At 46.5% G+C, this 13,776-nt stretch overlaps 2 protein-coding genes across 2 annotated transcripts in view; one reads left to right on the forward strand and one right to left on the reverse strand.

The window, feature by feature from the left end:
• The window catches only part of LOC119368104 (protein FATTY ACID EXPORT 4, chloroplastic-like), an 8,654-nt gene extending 5,435 nt beyond the window's left edge, over nt 1–3,219 (forward strand). Inside the window, exons 3-4 of the mRNA XM_037633450.1 lie at nt 2,728–2,815; nt 2,890–3,219. Of these exons, the coding sequence (XP_037489347.1) occupies nt 2,728–2,815; nt 2,890–2,999 (198 nt within the window). The 3' untranslated portion in view covers nt 3,000–3,219. The remainder of the gene's footprint in view (nt 1–2,727; nt 2,816–2,889) is intronic.
• A 1,328-nt stretch (nt 3,220–4,547) lies between these two features.
• LOC119365130 (WASH complex subunit 1-like) lies at nt 4,548–6,120 on the reverse strand. Its single transcript, XM_037630726.1, has one exon. The coding sequence runs from the start codon at nt 5,770–5,772 to the stop codon at nt 4,648–4,650; it is 1,125 nt and encodes a 374-aa protein (XP_037486623.1). The 5' UTR covers nt 5,773–6,120; the 3' UTR covers nt 4,548–4,647.
• Between the last annotated feature and the right edge of the window lie 7,656 nt (nt 6,121–13,776).

Genomic DNA, 13,776 nt, shown 5'->3' on the forward strand with positions numbered 1-13,776 from the left:
TACGGTCCGTCACTGATGCCTGGGAATTATGGTGTGGAGTTCATGCATGACAAGTCCTGCTATTCCCGATTCCTTTCTTCATGCCATTTTTAACTGACCTTTCTTAGTTCCATTCCTGCACATAATTTGTATTTTCAGATTCGATTGCAAAGTTTCATGGTTTCTGGTTTTAACACTCTACCATGCACAACCAAGATTTTGAAGTCTATGCTGATTTGATGGCGAAGTTTTATGGTTTTCGGTTCTAGAACAACAACACTACCATGCACAATGGAAACGACAAATGCAATCATAGAGGAACCAAATATAGCTCTCACTCCATTCATCTATTTCTGCGTGGGAATGACGAGAATTGCTCAATTGTAGAGAGCTCTAGTTATAGGATTATGATCGATCAATCAGATAACACAAGTTGTGCTGAACACTCTGGTGGCTGGTGCAATCATACAGCGTTGCGACCTTCGCCTCTACCAAAATCAGCAAATCCGTGAGCAATCATACATGAGATGAGTTAATCTTTAAAAGCATTATCTCACACAAACCCACCGATCTAAGAATTTACATGTAACTTTGTAAAGATGGGCAAACCTTAGGCGGTCTTCCATGTTGCTCGATTATAAGTCACAATGAGACCTGCACAACCCAATTGGATGATTAGAGGTTTATGTATCCACTGCAATGTAACGACAAAACCCTCCATAGCCGAACACCACACAAATTTCGGAATCATTGGACCTAGCAGTGGAACAAACATCAGCATTGCCAAGAGAATTACTACACGTTTTTCATCTCTAAGTAACATACCCGCATGCACCTGCTAACCTGCATGGGGACAAAGACCTCCATTGAATCCAAGAGAGAAACCTCCAAAAGGTAGTGGAACGTGTGGAGTGTAAGATGGAGAGGAATGAATTTCTAGGTGCGGTAAGGACGACAACCTGTAGCTTATTCAAAGGTAAGCAAAGTTTGAGAAGACTTTGCTTTCTCTTGCCCGGCATGGTGAACTGAATTTTCAACACTTTGGAGCATAATCTGGTAATGTAGATACATCAAGGAAATCCACTGGCATGACAGCTCATGCACAGTGGCATTTCTTCATTCTCATACGAAACACAGGGATTTTCGCGGTTCCATTTTGACTATTATTAGAAGAACTTTGATTTTCTTTGTGATAACGTGATCCTACTTCTGGAAGTGGTACTAAATAACATTATATCATACAATTCGTTGGCAAGCACATGCCTTTTTTTTTTCTTGTTTGGCTTGTCTACGCAAGAATACAAAACCTGGAAAATAATTGAAACTAGCTCGATTCACCTTGCTGCCAGATATTGCAGTTATATGTCTATATGTAAAATATGGATGTTGCTATACGACTGTTTAATCTGCTCTGTTATATTCTAGGCTCAGCTCACTGATATGGTTTTCTAACATAACTGTAGCAACCTCGAGGTATATCTGATTAACCTGCTCTGTTATATTCTTGGTTCAGCTCACTGATGTAAGCGGTTAGGCCTCTTTTTTTAAGCGACTAATGTAGAAATTTCTAGTATTTCAGTACAAACAGTGATAATCCCCATTAATCTTGATTTATAATAAAATAGATGTAGCCATTTATGTGCTTCAATGAGAACAGTACGGAAATCAATGGTATTACTACAATAATTCATGTGGATTCATTTGTAATCTATATGAAAAGAAACAATAGCTAGAAATTAAATGTAAATGTAAAACAAATTTATTTATTTGCTTGCTGGTATGGTGAAAACGAAAGAAATGGTTAAGGATACAATCAACCAAGAAATTCTCACTTCCTAGCCTGTTGCAGAGAAATAGCTTAAAATTGCAAATTGAAATGATACTACAAATTGTCCGAACTATATGCAACAAGGATTCCTGTAGAAATACATTTGCGAGGTTCAAAATTCCACGTTTTCTTATGAATATTAGGAATGTTATTCTTGTGGAATCAGGGGGTAAAGTTTATAATTTTATATTTAGAAATTCTTGGAGTTAGAATTTCAGAGGGCTGCTATTCCGGATTCCTTTCTTAGAGCCACTACTGTACATAATTGGTATTTTGAATCAGATTTCATGGCAAACAGTGATTCCAGTTCCAACACTCTACCATGCGCAACCAAGATTTCGAAGTCTATGCTTGTTTGATGGCTAAAATTTGCAGTTTCTGGTTCTAACTCAATAACATTACCATGCATTAATCTAAACTGGGAAGTCTATTTACCGTTCCTGAATATTGTACCTTAGAAAAACGAGAAATTTCAAGGTGAAAGAAGAACAAATTATGAATGTGGTATGATAAGTTTAGAAATATGTACTCTTGGCGCAAATCAATGAGCTCATTGGCACTTACCTTTTGGAGTAGCAAATTATCATCCTATAAGTTAGACAGGTTGAGAATGCAGATTCATTGTCTTTTCTTTCCTTCTAGAATACACCCTGGTTGGTGTATTATGCATTAAAGAGAGAAGTTATCTGCACAGCAGGTATAACGCTGCTGAGGGCTAGAAACAAAACGATAAGAAACTTTTATAGAGATTCATTGCTCATACTTGCTGATTCTAATTACTGGCACTCCTTGGATTTCTCTCAGTGAAAAAACCCACATCTTAGTAATTTTCTTTCTGCTGTCTACTCTGATTAAGTGATCATTATATCTGCGTACATGTGCTCTGGATTTTCATTCTAGTCTACTTGTTTTCTCTGCAGACATATTATCTGATGCAGTTTTCTGAGACGAAGGCACTAGGTGATGCTGTTGGATTTGGGTCCGCCTTTCTGTTTGCCTCTGTGTTTGGTATGTTTCACCCTGTTGCACTTGTATCTTCATGAAATCGGAACCTGATGTTGCCGAACCTTCTGTTTTTTCAGGTATCAGGTTGTACAATACCCGGAAACTGGTGCCATCCGGCCTTCTTTTAGCACTCTCTCTAGGTGCCCTGGGAGTCTTTTACGCTGCTTACTTGCAAGACAAGGTGTGAGCTAATCGCCTGACCAGCTCTAGTTTTCTGTACTACTAACTGAAGCAGCTTCCTTCAAGGTTTCCTCTCATAAATGGGAAAAAATTGGGACCGAGCACCGATGGTCGGTGTTCCTCCCAACGTTGTAGTAGTCTCAACAAACAGCATTTAGTGCCCCTCTGTTTGTTGCCAATGATAAGCTGTGACCAAGCTTTGATTCGCCGATGCGCTGATTGCCTGACTGCAGTTGTTCAGGATTCCTGTGCTGAATGTTTCACAGCTTGTGGGATTTCCGCCTGTGGCCTAAACCGTCGGCAGGATCCGTGAGCTGAATGTTTCACAACTTGTGAGATTTCCGGCTGTGGCCTAAACCGTCGGCGCAGCGAAGAGGTAGGTTGCCTGTATCCTGTCGATCACTGCTTGGCGAATACCGGCAGTGATACGCCGTGGAGCGACCGACGGGCGGGCGCGAATCATCAGGCGTGCCGTGCCTATCTATCATCTAGATACTGGTTGCCTAACCAAATCTGGGACCTGTGGTGAGTCGTGATGCGGTACCACTCTGTAGATGGATGCTAATTAGCTGCCTGCTCTACGTGTGATGTGATGTGTGTGTGTGGTACCACCGCTGCTTTGCACGCCGCTAATCGGACGCCGATCTGTTTCTAGGGCAAAGCGACATGAGAGGCCTACTGTCGTTCCTGGTTGGTGGCGGCTTAGTAGTGTGGTGTACCTTGGTGGTACAAATCCGGGCCTGTTCGCTTGTTCTTCGGCCGCTGCATTATTGCTCTGAAGGCATATATGCATCGTAGTACGGAGTACGTTTGACGTAGGAATGAATACTTGCAGTTATAGCTCTCTGACAGAGCGCACGCTGTTGCACAATGCATCAGTGTTCCACTTGTTCATCAGAGGTTCTGCTCCCCCTCCGTCGGGCATGTGGTTTTCGCACACAGTGCAGCGGGCAGTGCTGCATGGCCAGAATCCACAGCGGGTGCACAGGGTCTTGTGGACCGAGTGCACTTCGAGCCAGACCACGGTACGTGGCCGCTTAATCATTCACGGCGTCCTCCACCGGAGAGAAAAAGCGTACGGGGTGTACTGGGCATTGATGGAGGGGTTGCGCATTGATGGCGCGTGTTTGGGCATCATCAGCAGGTTCCTCTCGCGTTAACGTCCGCCCTCCCGTGCGTTGCAGGCAGCGGCACCCGGCACCCACCTCCTCCACCACACCCATAACTCCGCGCACGGGCCCTCCGTTCCAGCCTCCCGCTTTCTCCCTGATTCCACCGTCCCCCCCTCGCGCGGGCCAAAGCGCCCTTTTTCCGCCTGTTTGCGTGCGGTTTGCCACGGCACGGCCCGCACAAGCGGCCACGGGGTTGACGCGCCCCAGACCATCTCGTGGCTCGTGCCCCCTGGCATTCAGCTCTCACGGGGTTCTTCCTGCCAGACGTGTCGCAAAATCGAAATTTTGAACGTACCCATGCTAGAAAGCAAAAAGTGGCAGTAGTACTGGTAGCAGTACAAGTGCGTGCCAGTGGACATTCAAACGAAAAAGTGTGTGCTGGATGAACAAGGGACAACAGGTAGATTCGTGTTATCAGCCGAGATCGACGGTTTCTTGGAAGCAATCTACATTGTACGAATCGACCACGTACGTGATCTGTCACTACACGCGCCACGCCGGCAGGGGCAGAGGTTGCCGGCGGCGGGGCGCCGTCGGCCTCGGCTCGCGCTCGGCCGTGGCGGCGGCGGCGGGGGCGAACACCTCGTCCCAGATCTCCGCGAAGGCCCGGAGGATGGCGTCGTGGTGGCGGGGCGCGTTCAGCGCCAGGAAGCGCCGGAGGAGCTCGCGGAGCTCGTCCCCCGTCACGATCCCGTTCTCCACGATCATGTTCAGCATCGACCGCCGGAAGTCGCCCAGCGGGTCCTCCGACTGCTTCACCACCGCCACGCTCCCGTCCAGCCTTCCGCTGCCGCCGCCGAAGCCGTTGCTGTTGTCGCAGCTCATCGCTTTCCGGTGCTTCGGCGCCGGCTGCGGTGTCGGCGAGCGCTTCTCGTCTTCTTTGCTCTTGGACTTATTATCCTCCTCGGTCTTCGCGCTCCGGAGCGGCTCCAGCGGCGGCGGCGGGGGCAGCGGCCGAGGTGGCTGTGGCGTGAAGTGCGCGTCTCCTTCTGGCTTGCTGGCTTTGTCAACGCTCTTCACCCTCCGATGCTGCTGCGTTGGGACCTGCAAGGATGGCGGCGGGAGCGGGCGCGGCCGCGGCGGCGAGAAGTCTCCGTGGCCTTCTTGGACGCTGGGCTTGTCGTCGCCGCGCACAGCTCGACGCTGCACGGGCCGCGACGGCAACGGCGGGGGCGGCGGTGGAGGAGGAGGAGGCGGCGGCGGTGGCGAGAAGTGATTTCTTGGGGGGCTCTTGGTCCGCGCGCACGACTTGATGCTCCGCTCGAGCTCGCTGAGCTCGCGCAGCAGGCCGGAGAAACTGGGCGTGGTCGCGGAGCTCGCCCGCTTGCACTCGACCTCGTCGGCGTCGGCGTCGGCATCCTCCCACAGGAAGGAGGAGGAGGCGGAGGGCACGGTGAGCGTGCCCGTGGACGTGGACGCCGACGGGTGCGTCCTGCTGGCCCTCCGCGACGTGGCGGTGGTCGCCGTGGACGCCTCCGTGCCGGAGCGCGGCGACGAGGCGGCCACCGCCGCCGCCGCGACGGCCACGGCCTTGGGGTCCTTGCAGCCGCAGCCGAGCGCGAAGCCGACGCCGCCGAACCGCTTCCTCGCCGCGACGCCGTGGCTCATCCCCTCGCGCGCGTGTCGCTCCCGGTCACTCGCAGCTGCCCACACCACAGGGATCTTGGACGGTGGCCGGCCGGCCGGGGCGGCCTTTATATCGCAGAACGCTGGCTGCTCACAGTGGCATATGGTGGCTCGCTCCCCTCGCTCCCGACCCCCGAGTTATGAAGCCAGCGACGAAGAAGCTACCGAGCTCAGCTGCGTCGCATGTACATGTAGTACTACCGCGTACGCACGCGCACGCGGACGGATACAGTAGACGTGACGACGCGCGATCCGCACCGTCCGTTCCCCTTTCGCTTAAAGACACGATTGATGGTCAGTTGGATCGGATAGCTAAGCTAATTTCGACGTACTACTACGCCGTGAACCAGATCTCCTCCAAGCTCCAAACCACTGTCGCGACAAACAATAAATACGCACAGAACCGAAAGCTGACCGGCCATTGTAGCTTGTCCTCATTAAGCCAGCCAGTGAGCCGTGCCCTTCGGGGCGATGTTCGACAGATACAGGAGAACTACTCCTACAGAATACTACAGAATACACCAAACAGTGGTGCTGTTGTGGTACTCATTGCGCGCGCGTAGGGATAGGGGGACGTGTTATGTATGCCCCCTCGCATGTGCAATCATACATGGACATATGGACTCACTCACACCGTGGAGCTACAACTGTGATGGTCCCTGCCATGGGTCTGCGGCATCTGTCTGGTGTAGAACCAGGATAGATTTTGTGCTCCGATTGTTCTTTCGGAATGGAATGGAGGGTGCCGCGAGCCGGCCGCCATGGAGCCGCTTGTCCTCGCTTGGGAGCGGGGGAGCAAGGCCACCGGTTCCGCTGGATTTCTGCGACTTTCGGGCGCGCTCGCATGTGCCTGCCGTTGGCCGGACTGATCGACCCATCGAATCTTCCAATCGTGAGTGTACCCGATGCTACCACAGTGCCAAGGAGGTGATTTCTTATCTTAATCAAAGCTGATCGTTGTAGGTTCTGTAGCAGCTAGCCAGTGGCGTAGCCAGCCCAATAAATCAGGGTGGTCCATCAATAGAAATATTTACATACGTTTATTTATTTTCAAAAAAATATTTTTTTACTACACTATATACAAGCCATGAGGAAATTCCAGGGTGGTCCACCCCCTAGCTACGCCACTGCAGCTAGCTAACCACCCGTGTCGGTCTCGCGCCACAAATCCTACTAGGATCCTCTGATAGGCCTGCGCATGTGCTTGCAGTTTTTGTATCTGCGGACATCGCTCTCGTGATAGAGCTGCTATAAAATTAAAGCCGGCTTCCCTGAGGCAGGTGGCGCACCATTTACGCTGGCACCGTTCGCCAGATGAATGTGCTCGTATCCGGCGGCGAGGTGGTACGGCGGTCCATCAATCTCTACGGTCAAATCGTTCGAGTTGAAGGCCCATAAAAGCCCCTGGGGTTGCTCCTGCTGCTCCGAGATCCATCATCTTCCTCGGGCCGGCCGCAGAGGTTGTGCTCGATTGCGCCTCTGCGGTGTGACCACCGCGAGATCGTTCCATCTGGTCTGACCCCAGGTTTCATGATGGCAAAACCGGGTGGATGGAAGGGAAGGAAGTGCGACCGAATTACTGGTGGCGCAATGAAGAAGGTGCTCCGAAGCACGCCTTCTGACGGTCGTACGTAATCCCCTTTTTACGGGAAAATCCTTGATTAGCTCCACCGACTATGTTTTAGTAGGAATTAAAAGCTAAACTATGACGGTACTATGAAACCGCCCATATCGTTTTGAAACTTTTATACTCCCTCCGTTTTTATTTAGTCCGCGTATTAGCTTCGGTCAAAGTCAAACTTTGTAAACACTGACAAAGTTTATAAACAAAAATATTAACATGTATAAAGTTAGTATAAAGTTAAGACACTTATTTTGGAACGGAGGGAGTATATAATAACAAATCAATACTACTAAATTCACTCTTGAGAAGCACCGTCGCTTTCGAAAAAGTAGGATCGCACGAGGCGATCAAAGGAGGCGATGAGGGTTCCCTTGCGCGCCGCCGGTGGCGCCGCCGGTTCCCTCTTTCTCTGTCGGCCGCTCCGGTGGGGGGAGGGAGGGGGAACCTCGGGTATGTCCGCTAGGGGTGTGTGTGGTAGGGTTAGGGTTGAGGGTGACGCTGCCGAGGCCGTTGCGGTGGTGTCGCGTCAGAATAAGTTTCTTCGGGCTCCGTTCGCGGCCAGGCGAGGCTTTTGCCTTCGTCTAGGAGCCAGCGGGGTGGGGGTCCCCGGATCTCGTCGAGGTCGCGCGCTATGGTGGCTGGAGGTCCACCGGCACAGGCCGTTTGGGTCCTCAGATGGGTGATGGATGCAGGGAGACGAAGACCCTTCTTCTTCCTTGTCGGTATGATTTGCTGCTGTTGTTCTTCTCCTTCCTCTGCGCTGATGCTGGAGAGAGATCCTGCTTTGCCCGGGCGGATGGCCCGGCCGGGGTGCTGGACCGGTCGGATGATTGGAGTTCTCTTCCTTCCGGAAGGGGCACTTTTCGCGGTACTCAAAGCCAAAGATGGCGACGGTTGTTGCGGGTGTGTTGGATTGATGTCCATGCCAAGAAAGGAGGAAGCAGCGTGGCGGCAATTGTACCGTGGTCGAAGACGATGACATGCTTGTGCTTGGTTGCAGATCCTTCTGCTGCATGGGTCTTCTCTCAAGATTCAAGGATAATGACACAGGGCTTCGGAGATCTTCTTGTGTTATGGTTGTCTTAGGGTACTCTAGGTGTTCATGGTCTTTTATGTTTGCGTTTCAGTGTGCTTGTAAGGGTCAACTATTTTGTACTGTTTCGTTATTTGAATGCAAAAAAGTTCTAAAAAAATTCATTGTTGAATAATATTAACAAATACAATAACAAATCAACACAATTAATTTCATTATTGAATGTACTTTCACATCATGTAGATTTGTTATGTTAAATGTTAATATATTTTTTATAAACTTGGTCAAACTTTATAAAGTTTGACTTCAGTCAAACTTAATATCCAGAGTAAATAAAAACATAGTACATAGTATTTTTGTTTATACTAACTTTATACATGTTAATATCCAGATCAATTGCTATCATGCACAGTACACGATGAAATACCAAAAAAAAAACTCATGTCATCGCAAATTGAAGAAATGGCGGATGACACACGCCTCTCGTTCCGTGCGTGTTTGTTCCAGATCTGAGTGCATCCTTGCTACTAGTATCCCGTCCTGGATTTCTGTTCCGGCGAGGGAAGAGGTTGGTGCTGTGCAACGCCGGCGACCGGATGGTGGATGCCTATGGATGGCGTCACAATGGCGGGCTTTTTTCCGGGCCAGTTGGTGTATTTCCCGTGCCACATAGCTAGAGTCGCGGATTATGAGGTCAGTAATGGCAGCGGGCGAGTGGGGGAGGGGTTTCTTAACCGCCCCCACGCTTCGACTCCCCGCTCGTTTGTGTCTCCATTCCACTCCCGTCCTGCCCACCTAGGTCAAATCATCAGCGCGCTGCTCGCCAGAGAAGCCGATGTCGATGAGGGAGCAGCAGATGTGGGCGCTGGCCGACGATGAGGAGGAGAGGATGGGAAGACTGAGGGAGATCGACAGGTGGTTCCCAACCACGCAGGCCCTCAACAAGGCATCGTTCATGGTGAGAGGGAGGATGGACGATGACGAGTTGCTAAGGTCCTTCCCCAATTACGGCGCGTAGCCAGCCATGGGGGTTATCCTATGGGCTATGCTGGAGACAGAATCTCCTATGGGGTTCTCCTATGGGTTCCTCCCCAGCCGGTAATTGATTCTGGTTGCTGGACGGAGTAGATTCCGAGGGCGAGGATTTTGGTAAGTGCTCCAATCCTTCCAAATATATGATTTCTACCTCGCAAATCGATGGGGAGGAAGGGGAATAGGTTTAGATCGAAAAAACTTCATCGATTGCCTAAATCTACACGGTCTCAATATGTTGAGATGAGTGATGAGATTAAGGTTTTGAAGGGAATTTGGGGAAGAAATTTGGTCCTAAGACTAATTTGTTGAACGAGGAAGAAAAGGAAAAAAAATAAAAAAATGCTGAAATGGTTTGGATGCATATGAGGAATGGAAATGTCCCTCCCATAAATAATTACTTTGATGAACAAATGTTGGATTTGGGGAAATGTCCCTCCCATACATAATTTGGTCCTAGGTATTTCAGTTATGAGATATAACAGATGGATGTAAAAATGATTCCCATGAGATGGAAATAGGACCAAGGTTGTATATTTGATATGGTCGAAGGTAATTTTTCAATCCAGAGGATGCTAGTAAGTGTGCAAACTTCAAGAGATCCAGTAATGATCTGAAGCATACATAGAGGAGTTGAAATCTTTGTTTTGATGAATTGATCAAATAATATGATTTCATCTATAGAAACAAAGATGCTTGTATTTACAAGAAAGTAAGTGGGAGCGTGATAATATTTCTAAACACTGTGTGTGCATGACACATTGTTGATTGGACATTATATAAATTTCTTTACTTGGAATAAGACTTTATTGAAACTAGTTTTTTAGTAAAGTACTTAGGAACAGTTAGGCAATATAGTCCTTGTATTAAGCATTATAATCTATGGATATAATAGTGTCTAATCAGGGCTTAGCCAAAATACATATTGACAAAGTACTAAAACAGTTTAGTATGGAAAACGCTAAGAAAAGTTTTCTTATCAAAGCCACATGGAAGGAGTTCTTTGCAAAATTCATGATTTCAATCACAATTGTATTAATTCCATGTTATGCAAATAACCAGATAAGTCCAGTACTCCAAGTAAGTTGTGAGTAAAGTTAACAGAAAGGTCAAATTGTTGATCAATAGGACAATAGTAAAAATGTCGTTGAGTACTGACGACTTGTTTCTCACATATGGATAAAATGAAGAGATTTTTGTAAGGAGTTACATCAATACATGCTTGATGGGTACATAAAAAAAATTCTTCAATGGGTGATCCAAGCGAATTTTGATTTCAATTAAATGATTTATGGTGGTACAGTAAGTTGGAATTGATTCAAGAAAGTAAGTGTGGTGAATTATATAATAGAAGGCTAAGTATATTGTCTCTTTAGAAGCAACAATAGAGTGTGATGAATCAAAGGTTCATTTATGAACTTAGTATGGTTTCTAGATGATTGTGCAAATAGAACATTGTCCTCAATAGTGGTTCTATGGCTCAATCTAAAGAATCAAAGGTCCAGTGAGTGATTTAATATATACTAAGCTTGTTTCACATAAATTATGAATTCATGTGAAAGCATGATGGATGCATTAACACACGGATCTGAAGATTGTCATATTCGATCGGACGAAGTTTATACCACAAGCAAAGTATGGACTGACACTGGATTGGTGTAGAAGTTAAAAGTACTAACTAGATTATTGACTCTAGTGCAAGTGGGAGACTATTCGAAATATGCCCTAGAGGCAATAATATTGTATTATTATATTTCATACTCATAATTAGGTGTTTATATTTCATGCTATAGTTGCTTGGGGATGCTTGATACGTCTCCAACGTATCTATAATTTTTGATTATTCCATGATATTATATTACCTGTTTTGGATGTTTAATGGGCTTTAATATGCTCTTTTATATTATTTTTGGGACTAACCTATTAAACGGAGGCCCAGTGCAGGTTTATGTTTTTTTTGCCTATTTTAGAGTTTTGCAGAAAAGGAATACCAAACGGAGTCCAAATGGAATGAAACCTTCGCGATGATCTTTCTTGGACCGAAAGCAATCCAGAAGACTTGGAGTAGAAGTCTGGAACTCCACGAGGAGGCCACGAGGCAGGAGGGCACGCCCAGGGGGGTAGGTGTGCCCCCACCCTGGTGGGCCCTTCGTAGCTCCACCGACGTACTTCTTTCGCCTATATATACTCTTATACTCTAGAAACATGAGGGAGAGCCACGAAACCACGTTTCCACCGCCGCAACCTTTTGTACCCGCGAGATCCCATCTTGGGGCCTTTTCCGGCGATCTGCCGGAGGGGGAATCGATCACGGAGGGCTTCTACATCAACACCATAGCCTCTCCGATGAAGCGTGGGTAGTTTACCACAGACCTTCGGGTCCATAGTTATTAGCTAGATGACTTCTTCTCTCTCTTTGATTCTCAATACAAAGTTGTCCTCGATGTTCTTGGAGATCTATTCGATGTAATTCTTTTGCGGTGTGTTTGCTGAGATCCGATGAATTGTGGATTTATGAACAAGATTATCTATGAATATTATTTGGTTCTTCTCTGTATTCTTATATGCATGATTGTCTTCCTTATGAGTGGCGGTCGGGGACGAGCGATGGTCTTTTCCTACCAATCTATCCCCCTAGGAGCATGCGCGTAGTACTTCCTTTCGATAACTAATAAATTTTTGCAATAAGTATGTGAGTTCTTTATGACTAATGTTGAGTCCATGGATTATACGCACTCTCACCCTTCCACCATTGCTAGCCTCTCTAGTACCGCGTAACTTTCATCGGTACCATACACCCACCATTACCTTCCTCAACAGCCACCATACCTACCTATTATGGCATTTTCATAGCCATTCTGAGATATATTGCCATGCAACTTTCCACCATTCCGTTTATTATGACGCGCTCCACCATTGTATATTGCTTTGCATGATCATGTAGTTGACATCGTATTTATGGCAAAGCCACTGTTCATAATTCTTTCATACATGTCAATCTTGAATCATTGCACATCTCGGTACACTGCCGGAGGCATTCAGATAGAGTCATATTTTGTTCTAAGTATCGAGTTGTAATTATTGAGTTGTAAGTAAATAAAAGTGTGATGATCATCATTATTAGAGCATTGTCCCAGTGAGGAAAGGATGATGGCGACTATGATTGCCCCACAAGTCGGGATGAGACTCCGGATGAAAAAAAGAGAAAAAAGGCCATAAAAAAAGGGAGAAGGCCCAAATAAAAAAATATTAAAAAATGAGAGAAAAAGAGAGAGGGGGCAATGCTACTATCCTTTTACCACACTTGTGCTTCAAAGTAGCACCATGATCTTCATGATAGAGAGTCTCCTATGTTGTCACTTTCATATACTAGTGGGAATTTTTCATTATAGAACTTGGCTTGTATATTCCAATGATGGGCTTCCTCGAAGTGCCCTAGGTCTTCGTGAGCAAGTTGGATGCACACCCACTTAGTTTCTTTTGTTGAGCTTTCATACACTTATAGCTCTAGTGCATCCGTTGCATGGCAATCCCTACTCACTCACATTGATATCTATTGATGGGCATCTCCATAGCCCGTTGATATGCCTAGTTGATGTGAGACTATCTTCTCCTTTTTTGTCTTGTCCACAACCACCATTCTATTCCACCTATAGTGCTATGTCCATGGCTCACGCTCATGTATTGCATGAAGATTGAAAAAGTTTGAGAACATCAAAAGTATGAAACAATTGCTTGGCTTGTCATCGGGGTTGTGCATGATTAAATACTTTCTGTGATGAAGTAGAGCATAACCAGACTATATGATTTTGTAGGGATAACTTTCTTTGGCCATGTTATTTTGAGAAGACATGATTGCTTTGTTAGTATGCTTGAAGTATTATTATTTTTATGTCAATATTAAACTTTTGTCTTGAATCTTTCGGATCTGAACATTCATGCCACAATAAAGAAAATTACATTGATAAATATGCTAGGTAGCATTCCACATCAAATTTTTTGTTTTTATCATTTACCTACTCGAGGACGAGCATGAATTAAGCTTGGGGATGCTTGATACGTCTCCAACGTATCTATAATTTTTGATTGTTCCATGCTATTATATTATCTGTTTTGAATGTTTAATGGACTTTAATATGCTCTTTTATATTATTTTTGGGACTAACCTATTAACCGGAGGCCCAATGCACTACAAAAAAAAGACACATCCGTGACATTTTGGGCCGAACGAAATTTTTTCCTGTCATACTTATGACACTTCTATGACGATAATTGTGACAAAACCCGGTATCATCAT

This window comes from Triticum dicoccoides, chromosome 2B (assembly GCF_002162155.2).
Source record: "Triticum dicoccoides isolate Atlit2015 ecotype Zavitan chromosome 2B, WEW_v2.0, whole genome shotgun sequence".
NCBI classification, from domain to species: domain Eukaryota; kingdom Viridiplantae; phylum Streptophyta; class Magnoliopsida; order Poales; family Poaceae; genus Triticum; species Triticum dicoccoides.